Source organism: Chanos chanos, chromosome 10 (genome assembly GCF_902362185.1).
Source record: "Chanos chanos chromosome 10, fChaCha1.1, whole genome shotgun sequence".
NCBI classification, from domain to species: domain Eukaryota; kingdom Metazoa; phylum Chordata; class Actinopteri; order Gonorynchiformes; family Chanidae; genus Chanos; species Chanos chanos.
Genome location: NC_044504.1, coordinates 31,124,437 through 31,137,866, shown reverse-complemented (window position 1 = coordinate 31,137,866; position 13,430 = coordinate 31,124,437). Strand labels below are relative to the sequence as shown.

General features: G+C 42.3%; 2 protein-coding genes and 2 non-coding genes across 5 annotated transcripts in view; all 4 read left to right on the top strand.

Annotated features, from left to right (window-relative positions):
* The first annotated feature begins 34 nt into the window (after positions 1-34).
* On the top strand, positions 35-3,745 carry nifk (nucleolar protein interacting with the FHA domain of MKI67). The gene is made up of 6 exons (XM_030786702.1): positions 35-227; positions 513-641; positions 1,266-1,374; positions 1,470-1,681; positions 1,783-1,842; positions 3,095-3,745. The coding sequence occupies exons 1-6, from the start codon at positions 114-116 to the stop codon at positions 3,347-3,349; spliced, it is 879 nt and encodes a 292-aa protein (XP_030642562.1). The 5' UTR covers positions 35-113; the 3' UTR covers positions 3,350-3,745.
* LOC115823605 (small nucleolar RNA ACA64) lies at positions 1,035-1,162 on the top strand. Its single transcript, XR_004025636.1, has one exon. It is a non-coding gene; the product is annotated as a small nucleolar RNA ACA64 (small nucleolar RNA).
* Positions 1,943-2,071, top strand: LOC115823606 (small nucleolar RNA ACA64). The gene has a single exon (XR_004025637.1). It is a non-coding gene; the product is annotated as a small nucleolar RNA ACA64 (small nucleolar RNA).
* Positions 3,746-4,582: 837 nt separating the features above from the next.
* Positions 4,583-13,430, top strand: part of clasp1a (cytoplasmic linker associated protein 1a) — a 64,582-nt gene continuing 55,734 nt past the window's right edge. For both annotated transcript variants that reach the window (XM_030786798.1, XM_030786797.1), the window contains exons 1-2: positions 4,583-4,669; positions 5,895-6,537. In XM_030786798.1, coding sequence (XP_030642658.1) covers positions 6,343-6,537 — 195 coding nt within the window. In that variant the 5' untranslated portion in view covers positions 4,583-4,669; positions 5,895-6,342. The remainder of the gene's footprint in view (positions 4,670-5,894; positions 6,538-13,430) is intronic.

Below are 13,430 nucleotides of genomic sequence, written 5' to 3'. Positions count from 1 at the left end.
CATGGGTCAGAAGCAACGTGGTTCGGAGTAGAAGAGCTTCTTTGGTGTTTAGTGGAGTTAACCTGCTGTATCTGTTATTTAGTCTTCAAAAATATCTTTTTATATTTTCCGTCATGACGGAAGACAAACCAACATCTTCCACTCCAAACAAACTTCTTGCATTGAACCCCAGCGATGACGCCGCTTTTCGGAAAAAAGTTCAGCAAGTAAAACAGCGACAAAAAAAGGTGAAGTGACCATGTGGTATTGTGATGTGAGCAGTTAACATGTTTATAGTATAACTAACGTTTCCAAGTTAACTGTTGGATAATTTCATAGCCACCGAATTTTAGGGTTTCACTTTTTCTGACCTGCTTTGTTTTTAATATACCGTTAATGTTTAAGCAGTCGTGTGGTAATTTATTTATTATTGATGTTTCGACATGGCCAAGAACGAAAAGAACTGCCGAAATGTCACGACGGTCTTATGTAGCTGGTGTTATTTTAATATGAATGATCTCCTTCCTCTACAGCCACAGTCTCTAACTCGCGGAGTGATTTATGTTGGACACCTTCCACGCGGATTGTTTGAGCCTCAACTCAGATCTTATTTTCAACAATTTGGGAATGTCACTAGATTAAGACTGTCCAGGAGTAAAAAGGTAACGCCTTCTGTGATTACAGACGAACCCTTTCTTATTAATCCTTTGAAGGAAAGTCGTTTTGTTACTATTCCATATTATTCGTGCAGCCTCTTGCCCTTAAACCTGGAACTGCAAATTCCATGATTATATGCACTATGTTAAATGTTCGCTATGGCATCCATCTGGCTTGCTTTTGGTTTGGAAGGTGCTTCAAAGTGCTAAAGTGTTCGTCGTGATTTATAAAGCTGTATGTATAGATGCATGTAGAAATTCTGATATGGAGGATGAAATTACCCCCCCCCCCCCCCAAAAAAAAAGTCCTTTTGGTTAACCTTTTAGTCTGAAGACAATTTAAAGGAACTTTGATACCCACTCAAATCCATCAATGATCAATAGTATTTGTAAAATGGCATAGTCTGAAAATTACTTTGGGTGTATCAGTGGCCTGGAGTAAGATAACTGTGCCAACAGAAAGGGGGCACATTAAGCTTATTGCCAACTCTTCCTGGTTGAGCAATGAAACCCATGTGCCTACAAACTGCAACTTTGAATGCACAACTCTACCATGGCTGTAGTCAGTATAACCTCACCTTTACTGGCCTAGCATACCATTGAAAATTTCTCTCTCTCTCTCCTTTTCAGACAGGTGGGAGTAAAGGTTATGCATTTGTTGAGTTTGAGTGCGATGAGGTGGCCAAGATTGTGGCTGAAACTATGGATAATTACCTCATGGGTGAAAGGCTGATCCAATGTGAGTACGGGAAAGAATATACTATTGCCATTATAGAACTGCTGTGGCTTGAGACATATTTTGAGGACAATATTGTTGCTGTCTTTGTTACACAGGTCATATTATTCCACCTGAAAAGGTACATGAAAGGCTCTTCGTTGGCTGCGACAGACAGTTTAGGAAACCAAAAAGACCAGCTGTTCTCCGCTACAATAAAATGCATTTGCCGAAAGACGTAGAGAAAGTCACCTCTAAACTCGTGCAGAAGGAGTCAAAGCTCCGGAAGAGGCTTGCAGAAAAGGGAATCGACTACGATTTTCCAGGATTTGTATGTTTCACCGCATAAAATCTATTCAGACTTACTTTTTAGACCTGCTTAAATGACTCTTGCTTTACTGTCAAATTTTGAATCAAAGTTTTATTTTTCAGGCTTCCCAAGTTGCAGCAAAGAAGGCACTATCAGATGGAAATACATCTGTTTGCAGCGAGGTATGCACAACCCACCACTTAAATGGGAAATAAAATCTTTATTCCCCAAAAGTTCATATATATATATTTGTTTCTTAGATTGGCTTGATAGTCATTGGGCACAGTCTGAAAATTACCTCAGCTGCTTCAGTCAGTTGGAGTAAGATAACTGTGCAAATAGAAATATGGTACATTTAAGCTTATTGCCAGCTTTATGTTGCTGTGTAATGAAACCCATGTACCGACACGTGCCGCATGGGTGCATTTCAGTGCTGTCCCTTATGTTGTGTAGTGGAGTTTAGCATTTCGTATGTCAGAAACTAGGATGTGGTTGTGATTTTTGCCAAATGAAAAATGTTGTGGAACATGAAGCATTAGTATGGGTAGGACTAGCCAGGACATTGCTGTAAGTGTGAAACAAAAACAGCCGGGCAGCCGTGGCCTAAAGGCCCGAGAAGTGGTCTTGGGAGCGAATGGTCGCCTGTTCGATCCCGGACCGGCAGGAAAAGTGTGGGCAGGGGGGGTAAACATACAGTGCTTTCCCCTCCCTCAGTATCCAGTTGAGCAAGGCACCTAACCCCCAACTGCTCCCCGGGTGCTGCGGCTGTGTGGCTGCCCACTGCTCTGGTTGTGTGTGTCTGCTCACTACCTCCAAGAGTGTGTGTGTACTCATTGCTCACTACTCCTGGTGTGTGTGTGCTCGCTACTAGGATTGGTTAAATTGCAGGGGCTGAATTTCCCACTTGGACTAATAAAGTATCTAAAATCAAAATGAATTTAAAATTAAATTAAAAACAGTGCATCTATTGACTCTCTGAATGAAGGGTGTTCCAAGCCCACTTTAGCTTTTTTGTTTCTAAGAAGTAAATACATAAAATAGGTTCCTAGTTCAGGACATTTCACCGGAGACTATACCAAGAATAGGACAGCCACAGCGCTGAGGTTTAAACACAAATCACTGAGAGTGTGACATATTATGCTTCCTGTGTCAGGTTTGAGGTAGGCAGTATGCCAGAACCATCACTCTTTAACTTTTGCCTGTTAAATATGTTTAAACGAAACAGCCTGGGCTCTCCTATTCCTCGCTTAGTCCCCAGTGAAGTTTCCAGAGTTAAGACCGTTTTTGAGTGTGACACTTTGGCAGTGGATGGAATTTTTGATGGGTACAACCTATCTATAAACACAGAGTCAATCCAGTTAGTGTATCCTGGGGACTTCTTTTTTTAAACATGCTCTTTGGAGTATAATTGATGACGTGACGTTAATTTCACAGGATGCCACCCCAGTCTGTACGCCATCGGTGCTTGAGAGGAGGAAATCTGCTAAGTTTACAGACGACGATGAGGACAACGAGATCATCATCAAAGCCATGCCAAAATCAAAGTCTAAGAACAAAGATAATAATACAGAAGGTGAGGAGGATTCTGAGGAAGAGGAGGAGGGTGAGGAAGATGATGCTGAGGAGTCTTCAGAAGAGGAGGCACTCTCAGATGAAGAGGAAGAACCATCAGAGGGTGACAAGGTGTGACCGTGGCCTCTAAGGAAAGGACTGTCACGTCACCATTAGAGACTTTTGTGTATAAATGCCAATCTGCAGCGCCCCACTTTGAACGAATGAGAGTGAAATCGAAAGCTCGCAGCCTTGTGGTTGTCAAACCCTGTGAAAAATACAGAAACTGTTTGGATGAACATAGCTTGTGCTTGTGACATTTTTCCCCAGGGTTGCTGCAGCTTCTCAGAGATGGTCATGGTTAATTAAATCTATGTTCGTCATTCAATTCTGTGTCTCCTCACTAGGAAGCATAAATGTGTTCATTTCCCATCATATTTTTCCTCTATAATGGACCTGGACTAATTGTCTCGTTTTCTGTCAAGCTCTATCACATTTTCCGAATCCTTCCAATATTTGTAATTGTTGTGTAGTATTTTTTTTGGGTGTATTATAAAAATAATCCTATTACATAGAAATGTTGGCAATATTAAAGGAAATACCAAAATGTGTTTGCTAAACAGTGAATTGACTTCATTTGGGGTGGTTTTTACAATTTTGGTTAATGACTATTTTAAAGGACATAAGTATGCTGTGAATTTTTTTTTTTCCAAATGTTGCCTAATGCAGTGTATTGAAGCACTGTGAAGTACTGGTATTGATCAATACAGGGTCCACTTATCGCAGCACTGATGTGTGGCATACTCCGTTCTTCTGAGAGCAAGTTTGTGCCAAAAGAGATCTAGTGCTATTACTAGGAATGAACCACTAGATGGCGACAATCACATTTGAAAATGCAATCCTTGCACGTCCGACTCAGATGTGCATGGCATTATTATATGGTGGGGGACCATGCGGCGTATATTACGCACGGTTACGCGTAGTTCTAATGGGTTGCTGGTGAATTTCAATCTGGAAGTGTAACATCCCTTTGTGCATACCAACACCAAACAGCCTGTTCATATTAGTTACAGACTGTTTTTCAAACTAACGTGCCTTTTATACCTGGGGTTTAGACTATTATAGAGAAATGTCATGCTGCAACAAATACAGTTGTGTTGACAAGACTACATAAAGACTATATAAACATCAAACGCAGAGAGCCATGATCTCAAAAGAGCCAGTACGTAACAGGTGACTGCGGTTTCTAATGTAAACTACCACTTAGAGAGCGAGAGGCTTAACCAGTTTGGGCAACGAAAAAATACGTCAATTTACCATTCTTTGACGCGTGCGCACTGCAATCCATTATTGTACACCGTAGAGCTTTCGGGGTGGAGAGAGCTCTAATACTGCTCTTTTGCCGACAAAACTATTAACCGGTCTTATTTATTATTTAATTGTACAGACACTTACCCGGTAAGTGGGCACATTGCTGTTTTACCCTACCTTCTGTTTGAGTGTGTTGAAACCGTTGTTGTGTGTGTATGTATGGTTAGCTAATGCCTCTGGTATGCTTTGTGAGCTCGTAGTCATTCAAAGCTAAGTTAATCAATCTGAGGGCTAGTCAGATAACGTCACTATTTAAAGGAAATTCAATTCAAATAATTATTTTCATGATCAGACCAAGGATTGAGCTGATTTAAAAAAAACATTAACAATTTGTTAGCCTAATGATGTTGTAATGATGTAGTCTTTCAAACCTTGAAAGCCATCAATAGAGAGCTCCTCCTTCTAACCACTAGCAATAGCTGACTAGCTAACTACATTTACCAGGTAAAATGAGTTTGCCCTGTTAAAGTCATTCAGCTAACAATGCTCACGGAAGCCTCTCAGTAGCAGAAAATCACTGTTACTGTAATTTTTTAAAGAAATATAGTTTTATTACCAGCCGACATTCTACAAATCGTTTCAGGTTATGCCTTTATTGTTACTACAAGTTACTCAGGTAATCTACCCTCTGTTAATAGGGCAGACAGTAAGCGAACTGATACCACACTGCTAGCCTGAGGTAGATCAGAGGAAATCTGGAGCAACAACTGACTAACAAATGGTCTGTTCTTTTTGTTGTCGCAATTGAAAGAGGAGAAGGGAGGATTAAGTATTTTTAGGTCCTGGAAATCATACTGCCAGTTTGTTCGTAAATGCCGTAAAAATCCATTCACAAGGACCTTTTTGGGTTAAGAGGTCATTTACAGCTTTATTATTTGGTAACATAAATATAGCTGGTAATGACTTTACAAGTGATTAAAGTAGCTTAACATTTTACAGGAGATCTTGATGTCCATTCACAAAGCAGCTCACAAATCAAGCACAAAAAGTTTGGCTTTGTCAGTCTAGAACATATATGGATTTGTATGTGGTCACCACCGAGAAGAAACCTCTCCACTTGCAATGTGTAGTTAATAGAGTTACAGAGTATGAAATGTTTGTGTTTGTAGCTCATATTCTGTCAGCAAATGAATGGGAAAGAGTAAATAGGAACATGCAATGACACACAAGTGCCACAGTCATTGTGCCCAGCTGTGTGCCCCACGTCTGTGGATCTCTGTTTTTGTGGTTGTACGAGTGGTTTACCATTTGCAGACACTGGGAGGGTGGGCCTGTATTAACTGCTTTCCTTTTTCATCCTCTTGACCCCCAGGGCAGTGCAGGAGCAGAGGACTATTGAATTATGAAGCAATGCTCTACTGGACCCTCCTTTTCCAGCTCTAGTTACCAACACACCCACTGCTGTCACCCCTACTGTTGCTAGCGGGTTGGCCTGGTCTGTCCAGAAGGGGGGGGAAAGAAAAAAAAAAAAAAAAAAGAAAGAAAGAAAAACCACATCAGCTGTTGTCTGTGCGCATATGGTACATTGTTGCCATTCCCAAGCCTGTATCTTCGCCACACAGCTTCTTGCTAACCCTTGACGCACAAAAGATCTGTCATCCGCCAAAGATTAAAAATACATTTGTTTTTTGTTATTTATTTTTTCCGGGGGTTAGACAAGCACACCCAAGGGTCACTTCTGTTTTTTTTTTTTTGTTTTGTTTGTTTGTTTTTTTTGTAAAGCGTTGCCGCTCAGGTAGTGGCAGGACTGAATAAAGGCCATGGAGCCCAATATGGAATACTGTCTGGCACAGGTGCTGCAGAAGGACGTGGGAAAGAGGCTTCAGGTGGGACAGGAGCTCATTGACTACATTACAGACAAGGACAAGTCACATGATCTGGAGCAGGATCAGACGGCTCTGGACAAGATGGTGGACGGCATCGCCACCTCTTGGGTCAATTCGAGCAACTTTAAGGTAAGGATGCAGTTGGAGTAAGATCGGTCGCTTACCTGGTAGGAACGGGTGGACGGGCAGTTTACTCTTCGTACTTTTCAGGATTTGTCCCCCGGGCGCTTGTCTGGCATAGATTTTAAGGCTGCCATCGACCCACTCGGTGCATTCATATCAAATGGTGCAGGGTTTTTGAGGTCACTGGAAATTTGCTGTGTCATTTGACTTAGCCTATTCATTTTGACACACTGAATGATCAAACACAATGTGAGACATTGTTTGTTACTGAATACATTTAAAGTTGGTGTCTGGTTCAGATTGTATGATTTTATAAATCACACGTTCCCCCTCATTTTTTTTTTATCATTTTAGCATTAAAGGGAGTAGTGTAGATGGTCGAGCAAAGATTTTGGTGGATTTTAGCTTTACGGCATATCTTTGATCTATCTGTGCCTGGCGGTTCACAGCCATTGCTGGTCACCATAGTCTGCTCTGACAGCGGTAATTAATGGAGCTATACGCCTGGGATCCATGCCAGAAACCAACTTAAGGGCAAACTAATGGTGGTTTCATTTTGAAATATCAAACTTGATCACGCTACACTGTGTTATTGGACAGCTGCTTAGCGTCCCCACTTTCTGTCTGCTCTCTCTTTTTTTGTATGCCTTCTTTTTTCAGTCTTTGCTGTCCAAGGACATATATCTCTCCTCTGATTTTTTTTTTTTTTTTTTTGCAGAGTTTGGTATTTTGTATTTGCACATTTGAGTAATTATGATATTATCCAGTGCCATAGACCAAAACAATGTGTCATTCAAAGTCAAACCAAATGGCAGCTTTCGTGGAGGAAGCCTGCATGCATTTTGCAGTGAATGTTCTGCTCCGTTGTGTGCAGAGATGTTTTGATACGTATCTTATTGTGTATTGTGATTGCTTTGTGAATAGGCAGTGATTTCCCACACACACACAAAGATATCTGTCTGAATCTCAGAGTTTTCCTGTTTGTTTCTGTGATATTACGTCCTTCAGAGGCTGTCCGCTCTTTACCGTTTGGGCCATTTTGGGGCTCATGGTCACCTCAGGCTGCTGAATTTTGGCAGCAGCATGAAGTGGTCATTAGACTGTGAGCTACTGATGGAGTGGATTTGGGGTAATTCCGTGCCCTTGTTGCAGCCCTTATTAAGGAAGAGTAGATCCATTTGGTGACAGAACCTTACCAATTTGCTCTGGCATAAAAGCTTTAATGAGTCCAATGAGTGACTAACCATCAATGCTTTCAAAATGGTGGACATTTTTATCTGAATCTCTTTCAGAAGTCCAGCTTCACTGAATACCCCCTTTTCTGTTGATATTTTTTTATGGGTGGTTATTGGTTGCCTTTCATCCGTTTCGAATGCAGATCATGACGTCTCTGCAGTGGTCAGTGTATCCCAAAATTTCCTTTCATTAAAGTTTGTTCATATAATGAAAACCAGTATACGCTGAGGATATTCTAACTTAGTCCATCAAACCCAGAAAAGTTTTTGCCTTGGCCGTGTTAGCCGGGGCTGTTGGATTGGAGGACCGTAGTTAAAAGGCCAGCGCAAGACAAGATGTATATGTTTCTTTGTTTTTTGGGGGAATTTCTTAAGCAGCTGCATGAGAACCAGCATGTCATTCCAGCTGAGTTTTTCCTCATAAGTCCTGCTTAAGCAACCAAGCAAACTCAAACTCCGTCCAATCAATGCCTTTTATGAGCCGTTTAGCCTGTTTCCTTATGCCGAGTTAAAGCCATCAGACACAGTTGTTCTTGGACTGGATTGCTTTGACTCTGTTTTGCGCACTGGGCTCTCTCTCGCTGACTGCATGTGACTGCAGGAAGCCTGGCTCTCAGCGATTTGGGCTGATGTTTGACAATCCATGGGTCTAAGTGCCTGTGATGTGCATCTGCACTTGACTAGTGACACTTAGCTGCTCTAGCAGCAGAATATTCTGCCTTTAAGCAGATTAGAGGGGAAATGTGCTGTGTGGCACTGTAGAAAGGGTGTGTGTGTGTGTGTGTGTGCGCGTGTGTCTGGGCATGTGAGAGAGAGAAAGGCGTTTTATTTGACATAGGTATGCTGGCTGAAGCTCTGTTTGTTTTCGTAGCAAATAGGACTCTGTAACGGGTTCAGTGAGGGAAGGGCAAGATTGTGTTAGTGTTTTATCTCCATTAGAACCCCCTAGACGTGCCATATCACGACATGGTGAATTTCCTCAAGTGTGTTGGAAACTATGAAGTTCTGTTAGGAAAGTCTGTTTTGTGCCTCCATTGTCAGAAACTCCAGTAACTAAACAAATCAAATTATATGGATTTTCAGATCTAAAATTAGGACCCAATCCTGCAAAAAAAAAAAAAAAACAAGCTTCAATGACCTTGGCCATAACGAAATATGATTGCAGGATAAAGAGAACTAAATGGTCCTTGAGAACAGTATAATTTTTGTTCTTGTGTTTTTTTTTTGTTTTTTTTTTGTTGTTGTTTTTTTTTTATAATGTGCCTACAGTAAAATATTGTGTGTAGAGACATTCATCTGTTTGGCGTCAGTGCTGTAGATTTTCTGTCCTGGCCCTTAAGCGAGTCTTCAAACAAGATAAAAAGGCTCAGTCCAGCAGCATGGTGTTATGCAGAAAAATGCACACTCATCCTTTATCCGAAGACCGACTAACTGCTGAGCAGTTCTCCTGAATGACTACGGCACACCCAACAGGCCTGTAACCTTCTCACTAAGCTGTTTAATCAACATTGCATACTTTCTTCTGGGCACCACATGCTGGCATTCCATTTTCATATCCTGTGGTATATTACTGCCCGTCGGCGTGTCGGATCCTCGGCCGGCCAACGGCTGGTTCATGCCGCACACCGCTCATAACGTAGGCCAAACAACCAGCCGAGTATAACGCTAAGCCTTAACGCACAGACCTCCTGGAGGGAACTTTGCTCCCGTGTCCGCACAGATAAACGTTTGTTAAACATTAATGTGGGAGGTGTCATCATTGGAAAGCTAAACAGCAAATCTGTGCGCGGAGACCAGAAGGCTGAAATGTGAAGAATGCCACTGTTGTGAGCTTGTAGGAAGATACAGAAGCTCTTTCTTTCCCCGTCTGTTTTTTGTTTTGTTTTTTTCTGGGTGCTGATTTAGTCTAGATCATTTCAGCTAGAATGCACAGCTGGTGAAGTCTTGTCATATTTAGATTGTGATAATGATCGTAACGGTCGTTGAGTTTATGATGTTTATGTTGTATTTGTGTGTTTATGATATATTGTGTTTATGATAAAAGTGGTTTGCTCAAGGATTTTATGATCTCACCCAATTATTCTTCTGAATATGTCTTCATCTGTTTTCACTTTTTTGTGTGTGTGTTTATTGGTGAAATTTAGTTGGGGATATTACTGTACACAGAAAAGTAAGACCAGAACCCCAACTAAATGATGCAGTAGTTTTCCTGGTTACCTTACACCATTTCTGTACCTCTGTGTCTCATGTCATCTTCTTCCCTCCCTCACCTGCTCAACTCAGCTTTTCTCTCACAGTCTCTCTGCCCTGTCGCCTTGCATTACTCATGTGCTTCTCTGCCTCTCTTCCCTGGTGTGCTAGCTCTCTCTCTCTCTCTCTCTCTCTCTCTCTCTCTCTCTCTTTGTTTTACACACACACACACACACACACAGTGAAATGCTCTGCTCTGCATCACTGGATTTGCACCAGTTGCTTGGTGTTAGTGGATGGTGCTCATCTCTGCTGCTGCAGCGTGTAGTTAGCATGTGTGTGGCGTGTGTGTGCGCACACGTGCCGCGCGCCTGCGCAGATGGCCGTCCGATCAGCATGTGACGAGCAGAAAGCCAGGCTGGCAGCAGGGAAGCGCCATGACAACATCATTAACACAGAGGGGAGGATGGGATACTGGAGGAGAGAGCAGGGGGGCGGGGCAGGAGAGGGAAACGGAGTAGAGGCAGTTCCTTTGCTCTGGGCCTGCAGTCTACCTTAATGAACTGGCAGCTGCAGGAGGAGAGAGCCTTCTGGTTATCTGACTGCGTGATACCTTTTTTTACTCTGCTCTTCTCACTCACCTCTCCCACAGCCCACTCCCACCTCCTCTGTCCTCTCAAATATTCCCTGTAAAAACTCGCTTTTAGTGCCTTTGCACATGTTTGACTCGCCTTTATCTCTGGACTGATTCTTTATCTCTTCCACCTTTGTTTAGGCTCTTGCCCTGCATTGTTTAATATGCAAGTCCCTGACGAGTTTGAACCTGAGTCATGTTGCTCTGTCTAGAATAAGCTGAAAAAGCAGTTTGTTTCTCAGTCTCACTGCACAGAGCTACTGTGACGTATTCATTGCCTCCCTGACAATGTGAGAGCGTCTGATCAGGACAATGAATGACACGACAGAGTTGTAATCAGCTGTAATGTGGTGTGTGTTCTGTTAAACGCTTAGATGTACAGAAATGCTGGTCTTCTGTTAGTGAATGAACTCCCATGACAGACAGATAAATCATGTAAGAAACCAAAAGAACAATAATAATATTGTTCTTCACAGACAAACATACACACTAGTGTTTGTCTCATTAGATGACCTATGGCTGTGTGTTGTGTTGGAAAAAATCTGCGTTGTTTTGGTTTTACTCTGTCAGAATATGAGTAAAATGTACCGACAAATCATGGGTCAGAAGTGAATTCACATTATGAAATTTTCTTCATTCTTTTTTTAAAGTTTTTTTTTTTTTTTCAAAACCCTAGAATAATCAATCCTAAACAAAATTTTTTTGAGAATAATACATCAGTAGTTAACTGTGCTGTTGTTTTGTACCATAGAGAAAGTTCGTTTTTGTCAGAGACGGCGATTATGACAGAAGAAAATCCCCCCCAAAATTTAAATCAAACGGTCATATCTGTTACTGAGTTTTGTTTTTTTTTCCCCCCTCTTCTCAAAGTCCAGCAGAATCCTCTGTCCCCCTCCTTTCTTGGTCAAACCATCTGTTTTTGTAATGAGCTAACTGTCCATGTTAGACCAAGTCCGTATGCTTAGTCTGTTAGGCATTTGATCCTCAGGCATATATGTGTCATCTGCACCATCTCCTTATGACACTCTTAAACACAGTCAGCCTCTCCCCATGGGTGAATAGCTCTCTAATTTAATGTCAGATTGCTACGCCCTCTCATTACATCCATCAGAACCCATTCAGGAATGACAGACAAATCCAGTATGGCTCTCCTTTAATTGATTTTTTTTTTCTTTCCCCCCCTCATAATTCGGTCTTGATGAAATTAGGCAATGTGAAAAAAGGAACATAATTGTGCCTCTCCTGGTGTTTTGACGGCTGGAGCCGAAGGTGTGAATGGAGTATGAGAGCGCTGGGACGGGGAAAAATCTAGTGGGTAATTGAAATGAGTGCATGTCCGCTGCCCACTCCCCCCTTTGTCCATTTGATGAGGGTCCGCAGTAGGTGAGCAGTTGCATCGAGTGCTTTGATTGGGTGGTAATCAGGAGCCAGTGTTTATAACTTGCCTCTGTTGCTAACCAGCCCAAGCTCAGTTACAGTGCTCTCTTTTTGAATCATCATACGGCCAGAGTCTTTCATCCCAGCCGTTCAGCCTCTATTTGCTTTTATTCTCTAAACACTTTGCATATTCTTGCTGGATCATCTGCCCAGCCCTGGCAATTTGTCAAGCATAGCAGCATAATTTGGAAGTAATGTAATGAATTGAATGAACTGCAAATAAGATTTGGTTGTCTCTCCCTTACTCTGTTTCTCTCTTGTTCTTTTGCTGTCCGTCCATTGTGCGCTGTCAATGCTCTGCATTATGCAGGGCCTCCTAATGAAGTCGCCTGGCGTTCAACGCCTTCACACAGGCATTGTGTTTGATAGCCTGATAATACTTAGGCTTTCAGCTTCTGGGTACTATCCTAAACCTCTTCACATTTAACTCTGAGAAATCATTACTGCGAGACAAATGGATTGACTGTGAGTAAGCGTGGAGTGGTTAGCAACTGATTTAATGAAAAATAAAAACAACCGACCAGCCAACCAAAGAAGAACACATTAAGGGCAGGCAAGCGGAGAAACAGAGAAAGAAAACCTTTATTTATTTATTTATTTTTAACATGCACAAGTTGTACATGCTTTGGTTTGCTAGTTGTTTGGTCTCGAGCCAAGTAAGTGCTTTGAGGTTTCTGGCAGTGTGCCAGAATAGAGTGGCTCTATCTTTGCCCCAAAACGAGGGCCCCCCTTTGCTGATTCAAGGTGGCCATGAAGCACAGTACTCCCAGAGCCAAGAACGAACGTCTGTCAACCTCACAACCTTGGTGCTGTTGTGTATTTTCTCTCCAAGTTATTGTGAATGGGTTTGTGAAATGTTGTCTTTTTTTGTCTCTCTAGGGGTTTGTTTGATTATTCGGCCGTGCCAGCTTTGCATAGCGTCAAGCCGGCCTTTGCCTTAGCTTTAATTAGAGGCTCCCCGAAACTCAGAATCTGGCAGCAGGGAGTTCTCATTAGGTTTTTTTTTTTTTTCGGTTTCTGAGGGATTGTTTTATATGGAGATTGGCACAAACAAGGCTAAACATTCACCCTCAGTTTGCATATGCATCGAGTTTGCATTGGGGGCGCAGCCGTGGCCTGAAGGTTAGTGAAGCTTGAGACCGAAAGGTCGCCGGTTCAATCCCATGGACTTGCAGGAAAAATGTGGGCAGGGAGGTGAATGAATAGCGCTTTCCCCACCCTCAGTATGCATGGCTAAAGTGCCCTTGAGCAGGGCACCTAAGCTCCAACTGCTCCCTGGGTGCTGCGGCTGTGGCTGCCCACTGCTCTGAGTGTGTGTGTGTGTGTGTGTGTGTGTGTGTGTGTTCACCACCCTCTCGGATGGGTTTGAATGCAGAAGTCATATTTCCCCGATGTGAGGTTAA